The 18444-nt window shown below is 43.4% G+C and overlaps 1 protein-coding gene across 1 annotated transcript in view; it reads left to right on the forward strand.

Annotated features, from left to right (window-relative positions):
- The window catches only part of LOC102444776 (uncharacterized), a 93493-nt gene that overhangs the window by 10039 nt on the left and 65010 nt on the right, over window positions 1–18444 (forward strand). The window contains exons 3-7 of the mRNA XM_006110461.4: window positions 868–1436; window positions 3996–4016; window positions 6520–6579; window positions 12168–12221; window positions 12552–12596. Coding sequence (XP_006110523.1) covers window positions 868–1436; window positions 3996–4016; window positions 6520–6579; window positions 12168–12221; window positions 12552–12596 — 749 coding nt within the window. The remainder of the gene's footprint in view (window positions 1–867; window positions 1437–3995; window positions 4017–6519; window positions 6580–12167; window positions 12222–12551; window positions 12597–18444) is intronic.

Consider the following 18444-nt stretch of genomic DNA (forward strand, 5'->3'; position numbering starts at 1 on the left):
GGACATGTGCATCTCCCCCCGGCCATCCCCATTGCCTCCCCCCCCCCCCGTTAGCTGTTTCCAGGCCCACCCCTTCCTGGCCTGCATCACTCCCTTCTGGCCTGTCCCCCCCCACCCACCAATGAAGCATGTCCAGGTTTTTGTTTTTTTCTAAATGACTACCTGGTAACCCCTAGCAGTGATACAGGTTCTTGGAGTCTTTTTTTTTTCTCAACAACTTTGGTATCCCCCCCTTTTTTTCCTTCAATAAAATGTTTTCCTGGTGGGGGTTTTTTTTGGGGGGGGGATGATTCGGTATTTTTGTTTCAGCCATCTGGCAACAGCAGCTGCAAGACTATTCATTAGTTTTTTAATTTTTTTTCAGTTACAGACTAACAAAGCTATCCCTCTGAAGATAGCGACAGTATGCACGCCTCAGAGAGCTCACAAAATACACATGATAAAGTGCAGGAAGAAAAAGAAGGGCACAGAAAGGTCAAATTACTTGCTTAAGATCTTACTGCAGGTCTGTGACAGGCCAACTTGCCATCCAGAAGTTAATCTTCTGGGTTCCCTCCTGCTAAGATACCAAGCAGCAGTTTTGGTTGAAGGTATAAATATCTTCAGAACATTCCTCATGCAAGAGGATTGTTCCACTTTCAGCAGGTTTCTTTTCCCCCAGGAAGATCTCTTCCAACTTGAGATGGTTCCTTGTCCTATAGACTCTAAAGCTCTGCCAAATTTCCGAAGGTTTCTCATCCTTATGTTTGTTATGCAAGTATTCTTAAGCTTCCAGAAGACTTAGTATTTACATATAAATAGATCATTTTATGCATAACATAACTTGCTAATGTAATTAAACTCACTTATCTAACAAATTTATTCCAGATGAAGACTGTGTTCTTGAAATAGCTTTTCTATTGGACAGTTCAGAAAGTGCCAAGAACTATAATCACGAACAACAGAAAAAATTTGTATTAGAAACAGTGAACAGTATGAAAGGAGTGCAAATCAATTCCGGACGTACTTTCAGCTGGAGGATGGCTTTACTTCAGTACAGTAGCAGTGTTCTCATAGAGCAAACTTTCAGAGACTGGAAGGGTCCTGAAGCTTTCAAATCCCGCATTGCTCCCATAACCTACATAGGTCATGGTACCTACACAACATATGCCATAACCAATCTCACACAACTATATATGACTGAAGGGACTCATGGCAGTGTGAAAGCAGCTGTGCTCTTGACAGATGGAGTGGACCATCCAAGAAATCCAGATATTTTTGCAGCAACTGCTGATGCTAAACATCAGGGAATTGTATTCTTCACGGTGGGAATGACCAGAGTGGCTGAAGAGGTGGCCAATGCTGCTAAGCTTCGGCTTCTGGCCAGTGTCCCAGCATCAAAGTTTGTTTTCAATCTACAGGAGAAAGGAGTTGTGGAGAAAATGGTGAAAGAAATGGTATGTATGGACCAAGGATTAAAAACATACTGGCCAAATGTTTAAAAAGTTTTTTTCTTCCCAATGTTTTTAATATTTGGAGTTCTTTAAAAAAAATCAATATTTTATGGGTAGAAACAACACTCCAAATTTGAATCTGATACCATTTATTTGCCATTTGTGATCATTCTAAAGCACTAGTTGTTCCCTCATGCTTCTCCATGGATCTCCTCAGTGGAAATTTTCAGGCTGGATGCTAGAAGCTGAATCTGCCCCAAGATACTGGGGATATTTTTTATTTATTTTTTCTCCTGCGGAAAGGTATTTTAAACCTAGTTTTATTCTAGTTCTTTCTTCTGCAGCAAGTCGGAGAGAAGATATTGTTTTAGGCACAAGGGCCAAATTCACCTCTGGCATAAGCATTCCTCCATAGACTTCAATGGAGATATGGCCACATCTGAATTTGACCCTAAATCTCTATAAGGGTCCACTTGGGAACCTTCCATGGAGTCTAGAAGCAAATGTGATTCCGAAGTTTTGCACTGTGTTGTGGACTCTTAACTTAGATGGCATTATATTCCACACTTGTGAAGGAATGCTATATTTCCTTGCCAGCATAAACATGATGGCACAAACATTTGTCTGCGTCCTAGAGAGAACACCAATAAAAAAGAAAGACTGGCATAGTCAACCTGACAATTAACCTTGAAGGGCCTGCAGAAGTGTAGGTTATGCCTGATTGCATTCTAACAAGCAACTACTCAACCCAGCCACGCTGACTGCCACTCACTTTGACAATCTGCCTCTCTGCCCAGGCAGGCAGACCAGTGACTATGAGGTAGCAGGCCTATCTTCTGTGGAGTTATTACTGTAGCACATGCTTCATTCAGTCTTGACTATTTCTCAGATTAAGCTATTCTGATCAATGGTGCTTCGTTCCCTGGTCCTATACCATTCCGAGTTATGCCTCTTTGGCAGGTTGTTTATGGCTTAGGGCAGTGGTGGGGAACATAAGGCCCAGGGGCTACATCGGGCCTCTGGTTTACCTGGATCCAGCCCCCAAGGCTCAGAACTCCCTGCCCAGCATTGGGGAGCCTGTGCTGGTGCTCCAGCTCCCCCGCTACCCCACCGTAGGGCTGGAGCACACAAATTTTACTAGCGTGGGCCCCCCTAAGCTCTGGTGTGTGAGGGAAATGTGGGGAGTGTCTTTCTTGTTCTCAGTCAGGGGTCATGTCAGTGAGGGTTGTTTTGTTTTTTGCTTCTCACTTGTGTGTGGTCCCTGACTGATTTTCTTGTGGGTCAGCTGCTCCTAACCCAAAAAAGCTTTACCACTCTGGTTTGGGGTAAACACACTGCTTTAATCAGGTTTCCCTGATTGATTTTTTGAAAATCTACAATATGAATGCTTTATCTTGGTTTCTCTGTCAAGCGCAATAAACAACTACAAAATTGTGCAAATGAAAGTTACACATTTGCCGGTGACAGTTCAGCAATATCTACACTCTGCACATCAGTCTTGGCAGATTGCAGGTGTACAATTCACACCAACTTGTTGTGAAACTCATAACTCTTAGTAAATGAATTAGAAATGTTTCAGTATATCATCAGATAGGAAAGGTTAGACTTTGCTCTAATGACACCTAAAAATAATCAAGCTTGAGAGCATGCCATAGCATAAGTTATTGCCTTGTTCCATTGCCCATGAAATCATTTGGAGTTCAGCATCTAAATAACTTTGAGGATCTGGACCTATATCTCAGTGACTCACTATAGATATTTCCCTCACAACAGAGTTTCCCTCACAACTCTTCTCTAGGCACCGACTCAAAAGTCCATTGAAAACAATGGAAATCTTTCCATTGATTTAAGCAAACTTTGAAACAAGCTGTATGCGTCTAAGGGTACGTCTACATGTATGGCTATTTTGGGATACCAAAGGTATGCCCAAAATAGCTACCCTGCATCTATACAAGGTGCCTGTTATGTCAAAATATTTTTCAAAATAATAGGCACGTTATTTCAGCATCCTGGTAACCCTCGTTCCACAAGGGCTAACGGATGTCTCAAAATAGCATGTTATTTCAAAATTTGGCACTGTGTAGATATGATAAATTTCAAAATAAGCTATTTCAAAATAGATTCAAAATAAGATATGCAATTGGTCCTTTGCATATTGCGTATCTTATTTCAAGTTTAGAGTGCTGTGTAGATGCACCTTAAATCTCTTCCACTATGTTATAAAATGTAAGTCAATATATTTGGGACTGTTGCTAACTAGTTAATTATAGTTACCTGTTGCTGTATACTTACTACATTATTGAACTCATAGCAGACTTTCTGACAGCATAGGTTTAACTACAAAGGTTAGAGTGTGTATGTTTATGAATGGATTAACATTACAGAATAGAAACTGCAATAGAAAATTTGGTGGAATTATTTTAATAGCTTGAAATTATGTCATTAATTTCAATTAAAGATAAAAACCACATTCTTAGCATTCTAACCCTGTGTCTAGCAACATGCGTTTTTTCTTCTATGACATGTAGTTTGTAATGTTGTTTTCAATATCTATCTTCACAGAAAGATCTGGCTCAAGAAGGGGTAAGTATTAATTCTACACAGAAAACAAAATATCAGAATTGCTTTTTAATCATGCTGTCCTGTAAATAGCATATGTAATGTAATAAATATGTGACACAATAATGTATGAGGGACTAGATAACTCAGGGATTTGATAATGAGATACTGTACAACAATGGGACTACTCGTGTGAGTTGTAACAAAGCATAAAATTTCATGTGTTAGTGTTTGCTGGACTGGAGCCTTTATTTCTTTTTAAATTTCAATAGTTTATAGGAATTAGAAAAAGTACAGATTTCTGTGACCTGACATACTTTACATTTTCCAAGTGGAACAATATTTCAAATATATGGTGTTATCAGATAAAGTTAAATGTTCCATAAGTTTATATATTCTCTTAACTATTAGATATATAGTGAAATTTATTTCTGTTATAAATCTAACAGTAATATATTTATATTTGAATAACAAACACAATTTATATAGTGCCTCTCTATTCCATGTGAAACATACAACCTTCACCACAGCCTTCAATCTTTTACTGATCCCTTCCTGGAGTCTAAGCTTCTTCCCGTGTCATTTTGATAGCTTTCAATTCTGCCTCTATTTTCATTTCCATGTTATCATAAAATCACAGGACTGGAAGAGACCTCAGGAAGTGATCAAGTCCAGCCGCCTGCCCAAAGTGTTGGCATACCTTGCCATTTTTTTCCCCTAGGGGTTCCAGACATAGGCGCAGGGGCGAGGAGTGCCATGGGTACAGGAACACCCCTTGAGTGGAATTGTTTCCATTATATACAGGGTTTATAGTTTTGCTGAATGGCCTTTAGCACCCTACTATAAAAATTTGTTCCTGCACCACTGGTTCCAGTCCACCGCCTTGTTACATTATTTGTGTCTTTCTTCCATGTACGTCATGGCCAGCTCCATCTTCATTCTGTACTCTCCTATCCTGTCAGCCTCTGTTTCATCCTCTTCTAGAGTTCTTCAGTTGTGATTTTTTCCCTAGCCATCTGATGGGTTTTGTTTAAGATATCTGTTCATTAAAAATTGGAGATTAGATAGTAAGTTCTTAAGAGACTTTAAGTTTCAGGACCATAGAGTAAGACCAACTTTACCATGGTATTAGTTATTCTTTTAGTTTGGAGGACAAACTGTCTGTGTCTCTAGATCAGCTTTAGCATTACAAAGGCAGATCTGGCTTTTGCCTTTCTGTCTGTAAAGTCTTTGCTCCTGTTTTACTTGGGGTACTTACAATTCTGCCAAAATATGTGAAATATCAGAATTCTTCTAGGTCTGTCTCAGAATGTGTTATTGGTGTTTCTTATTCAGGATTACTACAGGTGTCAGACAAGGATGTCTTATTTTACCCACTATCTTTTTGCAGTCATAGATTGGATAATGAGAAAGACCATAAAAGAGGCAAAGAGCATAAAATGGATTTTTAAACAAGTTAGGTTACATTGGCTTTTGCAGGTCATGTTAATATGCTGTTCCATATCTACAGAGATGTATAAGGCAAAACTGATGGTTTCCAGGCCTATGCACAATTAATGGGGTTGAAAATAAAGACAGAGAAAAGGAAAGCTATCAGAACCAAACACACAACACTATACTAAAAATTACATTGACAGTAACTTTTCCTCTATAGCCCCCTCCAAAAAATCCCTGCTCTAAGAAAAGCTTCCTATAACCTTGCTATGCTAATCAAATTTCCCTTTAGGCATTCAGTTATGGAGTTGATGAGTGACAGTACAAAATCTTAAAATGGATTACATGCTGTTGTCCTTGGGAGGCACATGATCTGGGATATTCAGATAAGAGTGATGCTTGTGATACCCACTTGTGTAAATCTTTAAGTTGAATAGAGATTTAATAAATAATTTTAAAAAAACATAAACAATTTTTTCATGTGTTGAGATTCTTAGGGGATGAAAGCATAAAAAAGTAACACATATAATCACTGTGGAACAGTAATCAGCTAGCATAATATACATTCAAGATAAAGAGAAAATTAGGGAAATGTATTACAATTTATTAATTAGATGATATTAATGTGAGTATAACTGCTTTGTTTATCCATTTTATATAGGGCCAGATTATGATCTATCCTGCATGCCCACACAGTGGAATAAGGGGGGGTGTAAAGATGTATGGTATTCCCTTACTCCTCTGTATCAGCTACCCATATAACAGGAAGTTGTATAAGGAAGGTTTAGCATCGAAGGAGCTACTACATTCTTCCCTCCCTTCCATCCTGCACAACAACATACAATCCCTTACAATGGGGTTGTGGCAAAGTCATGATGATGTGGTATGGTGAAAAAGATTTCTTGACTTGAGGGTAGGATGCTCACTTTACTCATGAGTGGCAAAGTAACTGCAATTAAAAGATACAAACTTGTTTATTCTGCTGAAGTAATTCATTGGTGCTTGTAAAGTAACTGAGCTGAAAAGAAATGTGACAATGTTTTCTGGCTAACCCATTTAAGTGTACTGATTTGCTGTGAACATTTTTATTCAGTGTCCCCAAGCTTCTGCATGTAACTGTGAGAAAGGGGAAAGAGGCCTTCCTGGTCCTGCTGTAAGTAGCTGTCATTTCTAATTTTCCTTCTTTTAGTGGTATAATGCATGAAATAGTTTGCAATTAGGTTTGTTGTAGGCATTTTGATTAAGCCTCTGAATCTGATCCATGAGACACACGGGTTATAATAAGTACTCTTTTGTATTTTATACTGTGTGGAAGTGACAGATCAATGAGTCATGTGCCAAGAACTTGCCTGCAATTATGAGCTCCTCCTGTGACATTCTCTCTGGCTACGTCTAGACTGGCATGATTTTCCACAAATGCTTTTAACGGAAAAGTTTTCTGTTAAAAGCATTTGTGGAAAAGAATGTCTAAATTGTCACAGACGCTTTTCCGCAAAAGCACTTTTTGCGGAAAAGTGTCCGTGCCAATCTAAACGCGCTTTTCCGCAAAAAAGCCCCGATTGCCATTTTCGCGATCGGGGCTTTTTTGCGCAAAGCAAATATGAGCTGTCTACACTGGCCCTTTTGCCCGAACGGGAGCAGCATAGTATTTCCGCAAGAAGCACTGATTTCAGATGGTAGGAAGTCAGTGTTCTTGCGGAAATTCAAACGGCCAGTGTAGACAGCTGGCAAGTTTTTCCGCAAAAGCAGCTGCTTTTGCGGAAAAACTTGCCAGTCTAGACACAGCCTCTGAAAGGGAACAGCAGCATGATTTCTGATCTGCCAGAAATCTACTTTGATCATGGCAAATGTACAAAAAGTAAACATGCTTAAAGAAAAAGAAGGTGGTTCCACCTGTGTAGAAGTGCAAAGCTATTCTAGTCATTCAGTCTGACGACCAGATCAGATAGCACTCATTAGCTCTGACACAGGAGTATGAAAAAAACATCCTCCAGGATTTCCCAACATTAGGAATTGCCATCTCAAGAGGGAACTGGCCTGGGGTAAGGATACAGAAGAGTGAGTGGAAAAGAGATAAGGAGTCCTGTGGCACCTTATAGACTAACAGATGTATTGGAGCATAAGCTTTTGTGGGCAAAGACCCACTTCGTCAGATGTATTTAGTGGAAATTTCCAGAGGCAGGTATAAATATGCAGGCTAGAGATAACAAGGTTAATTCAGTCAGGGAGGGTGAGGCCTACTTCTAGCAGCTGGTGTGGAGGTGTGAACACCAAGAGAGGAGAAACTGCTTTTGTACTTGGCTAGCCATGCACAGTCTTTGTTTAATCCTGAACTGATGGTGTCAAATTTGCAGATGAACTATAGCTCAGCAGTTTCTCTTTGAAGTCTGGTCTTGAATTTTTTTTGTTGCAGGATGGCTACTTTTAAATCTGCCACTGTGTGTCCAGGGAGATTGAAGTGTTCTCCTACAGGTTTTTGGATATTGCCATTCCTAATATCTGATTTGTGTCCATTTATTCTGTTATGTAGGGACCGTCCAGTTGGGCCGATGTATGTAGCAGAGGGACATTGTAGGCACATGATGGCGTAGTTGGTAGATGTGCAGGTGAATGAACCAGTGACAGTATGGCTGATCTAGTTAGGTCCAGTGATGGGGTCGCTGGTGTAGATATGAGGGCAGATTGGCACCGAGGTTTGTTGCAGGGATTGGTTCCTGAGTTAGAGTTTCTGTGCTGCAGTGTATAGTTGCTGGTGAGAATTTGCATCAGGTTGGCGGGTTGTCTTTGGGCGAGGACTGGCCTGCCTCCCAAGGCCTGTGAAAATGAGGAATCGTTGTCCAGGATGGGTTGTAGATCACTGATGATGCGTTGGAGAGGTTTTAGCTGAAGACTGTAGGTGATGGCCAGTGGTGTTCTGTTGGTTTCTTTCTTGGGCTTGTCTTGTAGTAGGAGGCTTCTGGGTACCTGTCTGGCTCTGTCAATCTGTTTCCTCACTTCCTCGTGCGGGTAGCGTAGTTTCAAGAATGCTTGGTGAAGATCTTGTAGGTGTTGGTCTCCGTCTGAGGGGTTGGAGCAGATGCGGTTGTACCTCAGTGCTTGGCTGTAGACAATGGATCGTGTGGTGTGTCTGGGATGGAAGCTGGAGGCATGCAGGTAGGTATAACGGTCAGTAGGTTTTCGGTATAGGGTGGTGTTTATGTGACCGTTACTTATTTGCACTGTGGTGTCCAGTAAGTGGATCTCTTGTGTAGACTGGTCCAGGCTGAGGTTGATGGTGGGATGGAAGCAGGGGCAGTCCTAGACTAGCTGCCAGCAACTGGCGCCCTAGGCGAACCATGCAGTCGGTGCCCCCCCCCCCAATCCCAAGGGCAGATATCAACTGAGGGTTTTGGTTCTGTGTTGGGGAGAGGAGGGCTGGGGATGGAGTTCTGTGGCTGGGGGCCAGGGGACTGGGGATGGAGTTCTGGGGCTGGGGGTCAGGGGGTTGGGGATGGAGTTGGATTTCTGGGGCTGGGGACCAGGGAGATGGAACAGGGTCGGGGGAGAGATTCCCCTGCACCCGCCTCCTCCCAAGATCCCACCCCCCCCAGAGAGAAGCCAGCATGCGCCTCTCCCAGGGCAACCCCCACTCCCACGGGGCAGGGCCAACCCCTCCGCGTTCCTTCTCCCCCAGGGCCAACCCCTCCGCGTTCCTTCTCCCCCGGGGCCGACCCCCCCCCCCCCCATGGCACAGGAGTAACCCCCCACTTTCCTCCTCCCCCGGGGCCGACCTCCCCCCACCCGCGGCACAGGGGAACCCCCCCCCCCTGCGCGCTGCCTCTCCCAGGACTTACCCCCTTCCTGGCCGCAGGGAAGCCGTGCTCCAGGTAAGGCATGGGAAATGGAAGGGGCAGGGTTTGGAATTTGGCGCCCCATGCAACTTGGCGCCCTAGGCGGCTGCCTAGTTTGCCTATAGGGTGGAAGCTGTTGAAATCGTGGTGGAATTCTTCCAGAGTCTGCTTCCCATGGGTCCAGATGATGAAGACGTCATCAGTGTAGCATAGGTAGAGAAGGGCGTTAGTGGACGAGAGCTGAGGAAGCATTGTTCCAGGTCAGCCATAAAAATATTAGCATATTGTAGGGCCATTATGGTGCCCATAGCGGTGCCACTGGTTTGGAGGTATATATTGTCACCGAATCTGAAATAGTTGTGTGTGAGGATAGTCACAGAGCTCTGCCACCAGTTGTGCTGTGGCATCATCAGGGAAACTGTTCCTGACAACTTGTATTCCACCTATGTGTGGGATGTCTGTGTAGAGAGCCTCTACATCCATGGTGGCTAGGATGGTGTTTTCTGGAAGATCACCAATGCACTGTAGTTTTCTCAGGAAATCAGTGGTGTCACGGAGATAGCTGGGAATGCTGGTGGCGTAGGGTCTGAGTAGAGAGTCCACATATCCAGACAGTCCTGCAGTGAGAGTGCCAGTGCCCAAGATGATGGGGCATCCAGGATTTCCAGGTTTGTGGATCTTTGGTAGTAGATAGAATAACCCCAGTTGGGGCTCTAGGAGTGTGTCGATTTGTTCTTGTGCTGTGTGGGGAGTGTCCTGAGCAGATGGTGCAGTTTCTTAGTGTACTCCTCAGTGGGATCTGAGAAAGTGGCCTGTAGAATTTGGTATTGGAGAGTTGTCTGGCAGCCTCCTTTTGGTTGTCAGACCTGTTCATGATGACAACAGCACCTCCTTTATCAGCCTCTTTGATTATAATGTCAGAGTTGTTTCTGAAGCTGTGGATGGCATTGCATTCTGCATGACTGAGGTTATGAGGCAAGCAATGCTGTTTTTCCACAATTTCTGCCTGTGCATGTTTGCGGAAGCATTCTATGTATAGGTCCAGACTGTGATTTCGACCCTCAGGAGGGGTCCATGTGGAATTCTTCTTCTTGTGCTGTTGGTGGGAGAGTATCTGTGTGTCAGTGCACTGTTCAGTGTTGTGTTGAAAGTATTCTTTGAGTCGGAGATGGCAAAAGTAGGCTTCCAGATCACTGCTGAACTGTGTCATGTTTGTGGGGGTGGTGGGGCAAAAAGAGAGTCCCCAAGATAGGACAGACTCTTCTGCTGGTCTGAGGGTGTAGTTGGATAGATTGACGATATTTCTGGGTGAGTTAGGGGTACCACTGTTGTGGCCCCATGTGGCAGGTAGTATTTTAGACAGCTTACAGTCTTTTTTCCTCTGTAGAGAAGTGAAGTGTGTAATGTAGATCTCCTATTTTATGTTGGTAAAATAAATACTTTGCAGATCCAGACTAACACGGCTACCCCTCTGATACCTTCTACTGGAGAGTGTATAGAACGAAAGCCTGCAAGCAAAGATGCAATTCATTACCTTACCCAATGAAATAAAATGCAGAGTTTCACTGGTTAAGTGAATCCTGAAGGGTTTGAATAGCCAAATATTGTACTAATTAAAATCAAACTGAAAGTATACAAACAAGTATTGTACAGGCAGTCCCCGGGTTACGTACAAGATGGGGACTGTAGGTTTGTTCTTAAGTTGAATCTGTATGTAAGTCGGAACTGGCGTCAGCCGCTGCTGAAACTGATCAGTTTCAACCGCGGCTGAATCTGGACGCCAGTTCTGACTTACATACAGATTCAACTTAAGAAACCCAGGCGTCCCCAAGTCAGCTGCTGCTGAAACTGATCAGCGGCTGATTCCAGGAAGCCTGGGGCAGAGCAACTCTGCCTCGGGCTTCCTGTAGTCAGCCGCTGGTCAGTTTCAGCAGCGGCTGACTTGGGGACGCCTGGGGCAGAGCAGTTGGGGTGCTGCTGCGCGGCTCCTCGGCGCTACTGGAGCAACCCAGTAGCACCCCAGCTGCTCTGCCTCAGGCGTCCTGATTCAGCCGCTGCTGAAACTGACCAGCAGTGGCTGAATCAGGACTCCTGGGGCAGAGCAGCTGGGGTGCTGCCGGGTTGGTCCGGAGCAGCGCTGCGGGACCAACCCGGCAGCCCCCAGCTGCTCTACCCCAGGGGTAGGCAAGAAAAGCCTGGTCTGCTGACCTGGGAGACACGGAGCAAAGCCGCAGAGCATGCGGGCAGCGGGAGAGTCCAGGCATGCTGTGCTGTCCCACTGCTGGCGTGCTCCGAGGCTTTGCTCCCCATCTCCCTGGTCTGCTGGTCAGACCAGGGAGACGGGGAGCAAAGCCTTGGAGCACTCCCGCAGCGGGACTGCCCGGGCCCGCTTGAGCTGTCCCCCTGCGGGTGTGCTCCTCGGCTTTGCTCCCCGTCTCCCTGGTCTGCAAAGCCGCGGGGGAAGCCGGCGGCGGGACAGCCCATGCGCGCCTGGGATGCCCGGCTGCCCGAGCCCCTCCGCGGCTTTGCTCCGCGTCTTCCTGGTCTGCAGACCAGGGAGACGCGGAGCAGCTTTTCTCGCCCCGGAGTACACGGGCGGCAGGACCGCAAGGTCCCACAGTCCGTGTCCTCCGGGGCAAGAAAAGCCGCGTTCGTAACTGCGGATCCGACATAAGTCGGTTCCGCGTAAGTTGGGGACTGCCTGTATATTAGTTGCCCAAGATGACAGAGTCTATTTTTATTCTAAAGTCCTGCATATGCTGCCAAATAAATTACTAAATAAAATGATATTCTTTTATGGTGAAGTTACTTGGTTCTGTCTAAAAGCACTGGCTCATTTTTACAGAATTTGTGATGTGGGGCTTATAATGTGACTTTTTTATTAATAGCTTTTTTATTCTGCTATTTTTAGGGTAAAAAGGGTCGTCCAGGTGATGATGGGGCTCCTGGCCAGAAAGGAGTAAAGGTGACATGACTTTTTAAAGATTTAGTAAAAGCCCCTTATATTTTCATTTGAACTGAAAAATCTTGTAATAATATTGTATGTATTCAGCATTTATGAACTAGGATAGTTTATCCGAGTTATTTAGTTTTCCCTTTTCTTTAAATAAAATACATATTAATGCAATTTGTGAAGAAATTCTATATTGGTATCGTTCATATTAGATAATTAAAACTTAGGAAGACGTAAGTGGTATGCTTCCTTTAATAGGTACTAAATTATACTCGAGAACAATGTATATACAGTTTAAAACATTACTTTTTCTTTGTTTGACTGATATTGAATTCTTCATAGGGGGATGCAGGTCTTAATGGAATTCCAGGAAAAGATGGAACAGAGGTAAAAAAAGAAATCAGTATTCTCTTTTCTCTATTCATTACTTTATTTATTTACTTCAAGGAAGTAATCCTTTATTTGCAATAAACATTATAATAGTCAAGCAGAATTTTCACTTCCAGTTTACCAACCAGTGATTCATTAATACAAGACATGGAAGAGCTAGAAAAACTGAAAAGGAGTATTGTTGTTTAAAGAACATTAATAACTTCTATTTAATACTAATGGGAGTTATAATTACACACTTGCATTAGATTATGTGCTCTCCTCAAATGGCTTAGTCGTCTATATTTGATATCTTTAGTTCACATTATAGTGCACATAACACTGGCATCATCCTTGTTAGGAATTGTAGAAAATTGATTGAGGAAGCAAAAGGACAGAAGGAGAAGTGTATGGCCAGCAGAGTTAAGAACAATTAGAATGAGGGGGTTTTTAGTATATTGGAAAAAAAAGAATCCTAACTATTGCATTGGTCCATTACTAGATGGAAATGATAAAATCATCAATAATAATCTGGAAAAGACAGAAGTATTTAATACCTATTTCAGTATTTGGGGGGAAACAGATGATATAATCATATCACATGAAGATAACACTCTTGTCTTTCTACTGGTATCTCAGGATGATATTAAGTAGCAGTTAGACATTTTAAAATCACTAAGTCCAGATCACTTGCATCCAAGAGTTTTTAAATGGCTGACTGAGGAGCTCATTGGGACCATTAATGGTGATTTTCAGTAAATCTTGGAACACTTGGGAAATTCCAGAAAACTAGAAGAAAGCCAATGTTGTGCCAATATTTACAAAGGATAATCAAGATGACCCAGGACTTAGAGGCCTGTCAGTCTGACATCAATCTGGGCAAGATAATGGAATGGGCTAATCATAGGACTGGAAGAAATTTTGAGAGGTCACCAATTCCATTCCTCTGCACTCATTGGCAGGCCCCTGCACCATCTAGACCCCGGGTTAGCAAATATCAGCCCATGAGTCAGTTCCAGTCTGCCTGGGTAAGCCCCTGGCGACCTCCACACCACTATATTTATCTCTGCCTTTGCAGGTACAGGAATTGCAGCTCCCATTGCCCACGGATCGCCATTCCCAGCCAATGGGAGCTGTGATCTCCTGTACCTGTGGAGGTGCAGGTGAATATAGTAGCAGCAGCCCACCAGGACTAACCCAGGTAAACTGCAACCATTTTATTGCCTTATCTTATCTAGACCTTCTTATCTAGACCTTCCCTGATAGATGTTTGTCTAACCTGCTCTTAAAAATCTCCAGTGAGATAATACACAACTCAAGTAATAAAGTATTAAAGGCAGATAATACAATTAATACAAATCGGCATGTGTTAATGGAAAATAGATCCTGCCAAACTAATTTGATTTTTTTATGAGATTACATGTTTGATAGTTAAAGGAAATAGTGTTGATGTAATTGTGACTAAAGTCCCAGAGAGCCACACTCAGTTAGTAAAGAATGGGGCAGTCAGTCCCCAATGCTGATGAATATTCCAATACTTAGATTTACCAAACCAGTACAAAACAGCTTCTATTATGCCTTGCAGGTTACCCAGAAGCCAACAACAGAGTTACCTGAAAGCAATCCAGCCTTAGGCCCCTACCCAGACACCCAAGTCAAATATATGATGAGGATAAGATCATGATGCCATCTACATTTTTTGTTAGTCTCTAATGTACTGCAAGACTATTTGTTGTTTTTAAGTTCATTTATATAGTAAAGGGTAGTGAGCTTTGTAGTTGCAAATAATTCTTTCAGAATTGGTCCATAGGTTATAGTCCAGTATCCACATTTAGGGTGAATAAAGGCAGGCCTGGTAATCTCAATCTTGTGACTCAAACCTCCCTCCCCTCCCCCGATGAAGTTTAAGTGTCTGTGAGATAAAAAGGATCAGGCCCATGGGCTTTTTATTCAGTTCCAGGTTGTCTTTTGACAGGCCAGAATCCTCAGATGAACAATAGGCAATTATGGAGATTTTGAAACACATCTATTTCCTAAGCACTATCAGTAATTAGTGTTCAGGATTAACATAAAGCAATTGCCCATTTTCCTGCTACACAATTCATCTAATTGAAAACAGTGATATTACTATGTTTACAAACAAGTAGTCTTGTGGCACCTTAGAGACTAGATAGTATCATGAGCTTTTGTGAGCTAAACCCACTTCATCAGATATCTCATCTGAAGAAGTGGGTTTTGTCCAGAAATGCTCATGATACTATGTACATATTTTGGATAGCCTCTAAGGTGCCACAGAACTACTCATTTTTAAAGTTACGGACTAACATGGCTATCCCACTGAGACTTTTACTACACTGACAGTTCATTTGTTAGTATTTCCTTTTGATCTTTGAGTCAATAGCTACAGTGACAAACTGGAACTGTGTGTTTACATCGCTAACTTCTATCAAGATACAAGTGTACACATACAATTAGTATAACTTCAATTCTCTAAAATTGCAGGTTTGCTCTTCAGAGTTCTATCTTATCTAACATGGAATGACATTACTTATCATTTACATACTTTTCTAACATGTCTTTAAAGATTAACTCTGGGTCATTTAGCTTGCAGAATGCTTAATCCTTTCTGGCCACATAATACACTTTGTATAAAATTCGTTGCAATTATATAACAGCAGTGATTTTCCATGGTTATATTTTAATCGGATAACATCACAGTAATAAACTTCTATAAGGTGTTTGGCTTATTACTGCACATTTGGATTAAAAAACTAGAGTAATACAAAATTAATAGGGCACATATGAAGTGGATGAGTGGCCTGCTGTCTAATAGAGGCTCAAAAGCACAGTGGATAGTGCATTGGCTTCCTAGAGGTGAGAGAGTATTCAAAGGATGTGAATTTGAGTCCCACCAGAGTCAGGCTTCTTCTTGACAGGATTACTGGCCTATTCCAGATGCGGAGCAACTGTGGACATGAAATACAGGCAGTCCCCGGGTTACGTACAAGATAGGGACTATAGGTTTGTTCTTAAGTTGAATTTGTATGTAAGTCGGAACTGGCTCCAGATTCAGCCGCTGCTGCTGAAACTGACCAGGGGCTGACTACAGGAAGCTGGAGGCAGAATTGCTTTGCCCCCAACTTCCTGGAATCAGCCACTGATCAGTTTCAACAGCGGCTGAATCTCGAGCCTGGGACAGAACCGCTGGGCTGCCAGGTAGGTCCCTGCAGGACCAACCCGGCAGCACCCCAGCTGCTCTACCCCAGGGTCCACAACAAAAGCCTGGTCTGCTGGGGGGGGGCGCACTAGCTGCGCCCCCACCCCCAGCAGACCAGGGACATGGGGAGCAAAGCCGCAGCGGCGGCGGGGTGCCGCACCTCTGAGGCTTTGCCCTAGCAAAGCCTCAGAGGCGCGGGACCCCGCTGCCGCTGCGGCTTTGCTCCCGGAGTCCCTGGTCTGCTGGAGACGGTCCCCAGCAGACCAGAGGCACCCGGAGCAGCTTTTCTCACCCCAGAGGTCGAGGTGGCGGGACCGCTGCGCTCTGGGCGATCCCACTGCCTGCGAGCTCCGGGGCGAGAAAGCCCCGTTCATAAGTGCGGATACGACATAAGTCGGATCCGCGTCACTCGGGGACTGCCTGTATATTGATTTTTAGTAAGGCTTTAAACAAAGTCCCATATCTCAGGATAATCTCAAGTAGCAGCAGAGAGGTTAATTTACTCTGTATTTGGCACTGGTGTGACTGCTGCTGGAAGACTTTGTCCAGTTCTGGTGTGCAGATTTCAAGAGAGATGTTCATAGAATCATAGGACTGGAAGGGACCTCGAGAGGTCATCGAGTCCAGCCCCCCGCCCTCAAGGCAGGACCAAGCTCCGTCTACACCATCCCTGACAGATGTCTATCTAACCTGTTCTTAAATATCTCCAGAGAGGGAGATTCCACCACCTCCCTTAGCAATTTATTCCAATATTTGACCACCCTGACAGTTAGGAATTTTTGATAACTTAGGATTCAGAGAAAAGCAACTAGAAATTAAATGATTTGAAAACATGCCTTACAGTGATAATATCAAAGTGCTCAGTTTATTTATCTTTAAATAAAGAGGTATAAGAGGTGATTTAATTACGGTCTATAAATACTAACATGGGGAACAAATATTTGATAATGGGTCCTTCAGTCTAGCAGAGAAATATAGAAAATGGTCCAATGGCTGGAAGATGAAACTAAACAAATTCAGATAGAGAAATATGGTATACATTTAACAGTGAGAATAAGTAACCATTGGAAAAAAATTGCCAAGGGCTATGGTGGGTTTTCTATCACAGGCAATTTTTAAATCAAAATTGGATGCTTTTTTCTAAAAGATCTGTTCTAGGAATTATTTTGGAAAAGTTCTATAGCCTGTATTACATATGAGGTCAAACTAGATTATCACAATTGTCCCCTCTGGCTTTGGAAACGATGAATGTGTTTCCTACTGTTAGTCATAGATTTGGAGGGTGGGAGCTATAAGGAACCATTTTTTACCATCTATTCTATTTTCCTGCATAACACAGGCCTAAGTTCATTGTAATATATTAAATAGGAGCAAAATCTTACTTTTCCATTTAAAAATTGCTGTATTTGATATAGGGAACACATGATGATAGAGGTCAGTGGAGGTCATGCTTGTGACTGTGAGTGTGAGGGAAGGTGGTCTGCAAAACATGCTGATATGTGGTCCATGCTATGAAAAAGTTCGAGAATTCCTGATGAGCTTTATCAAACCTTACTAGTAAAGTAGTTGTCACTATGTCCCTGATCCAGCCATGTGATTGACATGCTTTCATGGACTTAATGAGATTCCACGCAAATGCTGGGATCTGCACAGGCCAATATCCTTGCAGGACTTGGAAAATTAATTTACAATAGAAAGAAGAATATCTGCATTGTTTCATTTTCTCACTTGCAGTTATTAACACTGGATTCAACTTTCTAGCCTTTCTACTCATACAACTATCATACAAGGATTGGAAAAAACACAAATGCAGTCATAAGTGCTGACTCCATGGGTGCTTCTTAGCTGGCGAATCCATGGGGGAAAATTAGCGGGTGCAGTGAATCCACTAGTTCCAAGCTCCTCTCACCTCCCCTTCCCTCCAGTGCTTTTTATCCTCCAGCGGCACCGTCATATGGTTTGGTTTTTAGATCCAAGGCAAACCAGGACACTCCAGAGAGACTTAACCAAGTAGGGTACGTCTACACTACAACGTTAATTCGAACTAACTCAGTTCGAATTAGTTAATTCGAACTAAGCTAATTCGAACTAACGGATCCAGACTAAAAAACTAGTTCGAATTAGCGTTTTGCTAATTCGAACTAGCATATCCACATTAAGTGGACCCTGAACCGGGCTTAAGGATGGCCGGAAGCAGTGCCGGCAGGGCATCTGAGGAGGACTTAGAGCGTGGAGATGCTGTCTCAGGCTAGCCGAGGGCTGTGCTTAAAGGGTCCCGACCCCCACCCCAGACAGACAGTTCTCAGGGGTGCCCCGCTTGCAAAGCAGTCCTGGCTTGGATTGCCCGGAGTACCCACACTGGGCACATCACAGCACTCGGCCATCAGACCGGCTGCACTTGCCACAGGCTGCCATCTGGGGAGAGGGGGCAATTGGGGGGCTGCAGGAGAGCTTCCACCCCAAAAGCCCGCAGAGCAAGCCCAGTCCTCCCCATCAGGGGCGCATACCCCATTCCTCCCTCACCTCCTTCCACTTACCCTTCCCTAGCCCCTCTTCTTGATGTACAAAATAAAGGACAATTGTGTTCAAAAATGGAATCTGTCTTTATTGAACAAAACTGGGGGAGACTGGGAAAAGGAGGTGGGAGAG

The sequence above is a fragment of the Pelodiscus sinensis genome, chromosome 7 (assembly GCF_049634645.1).
Source record: "Pelodiscus sinensis isolate JC-2024 chromosome 7, ASM4963464v1, whole genome shotgun sequence".
In the NCBI taxonomy this organism is placed as follows: domain Eukaryota; kingdom Metazoa; phylum Chordata; order Testudines; family Trionychidae; genus Pelodiscus; species Pelodiscus sinensis.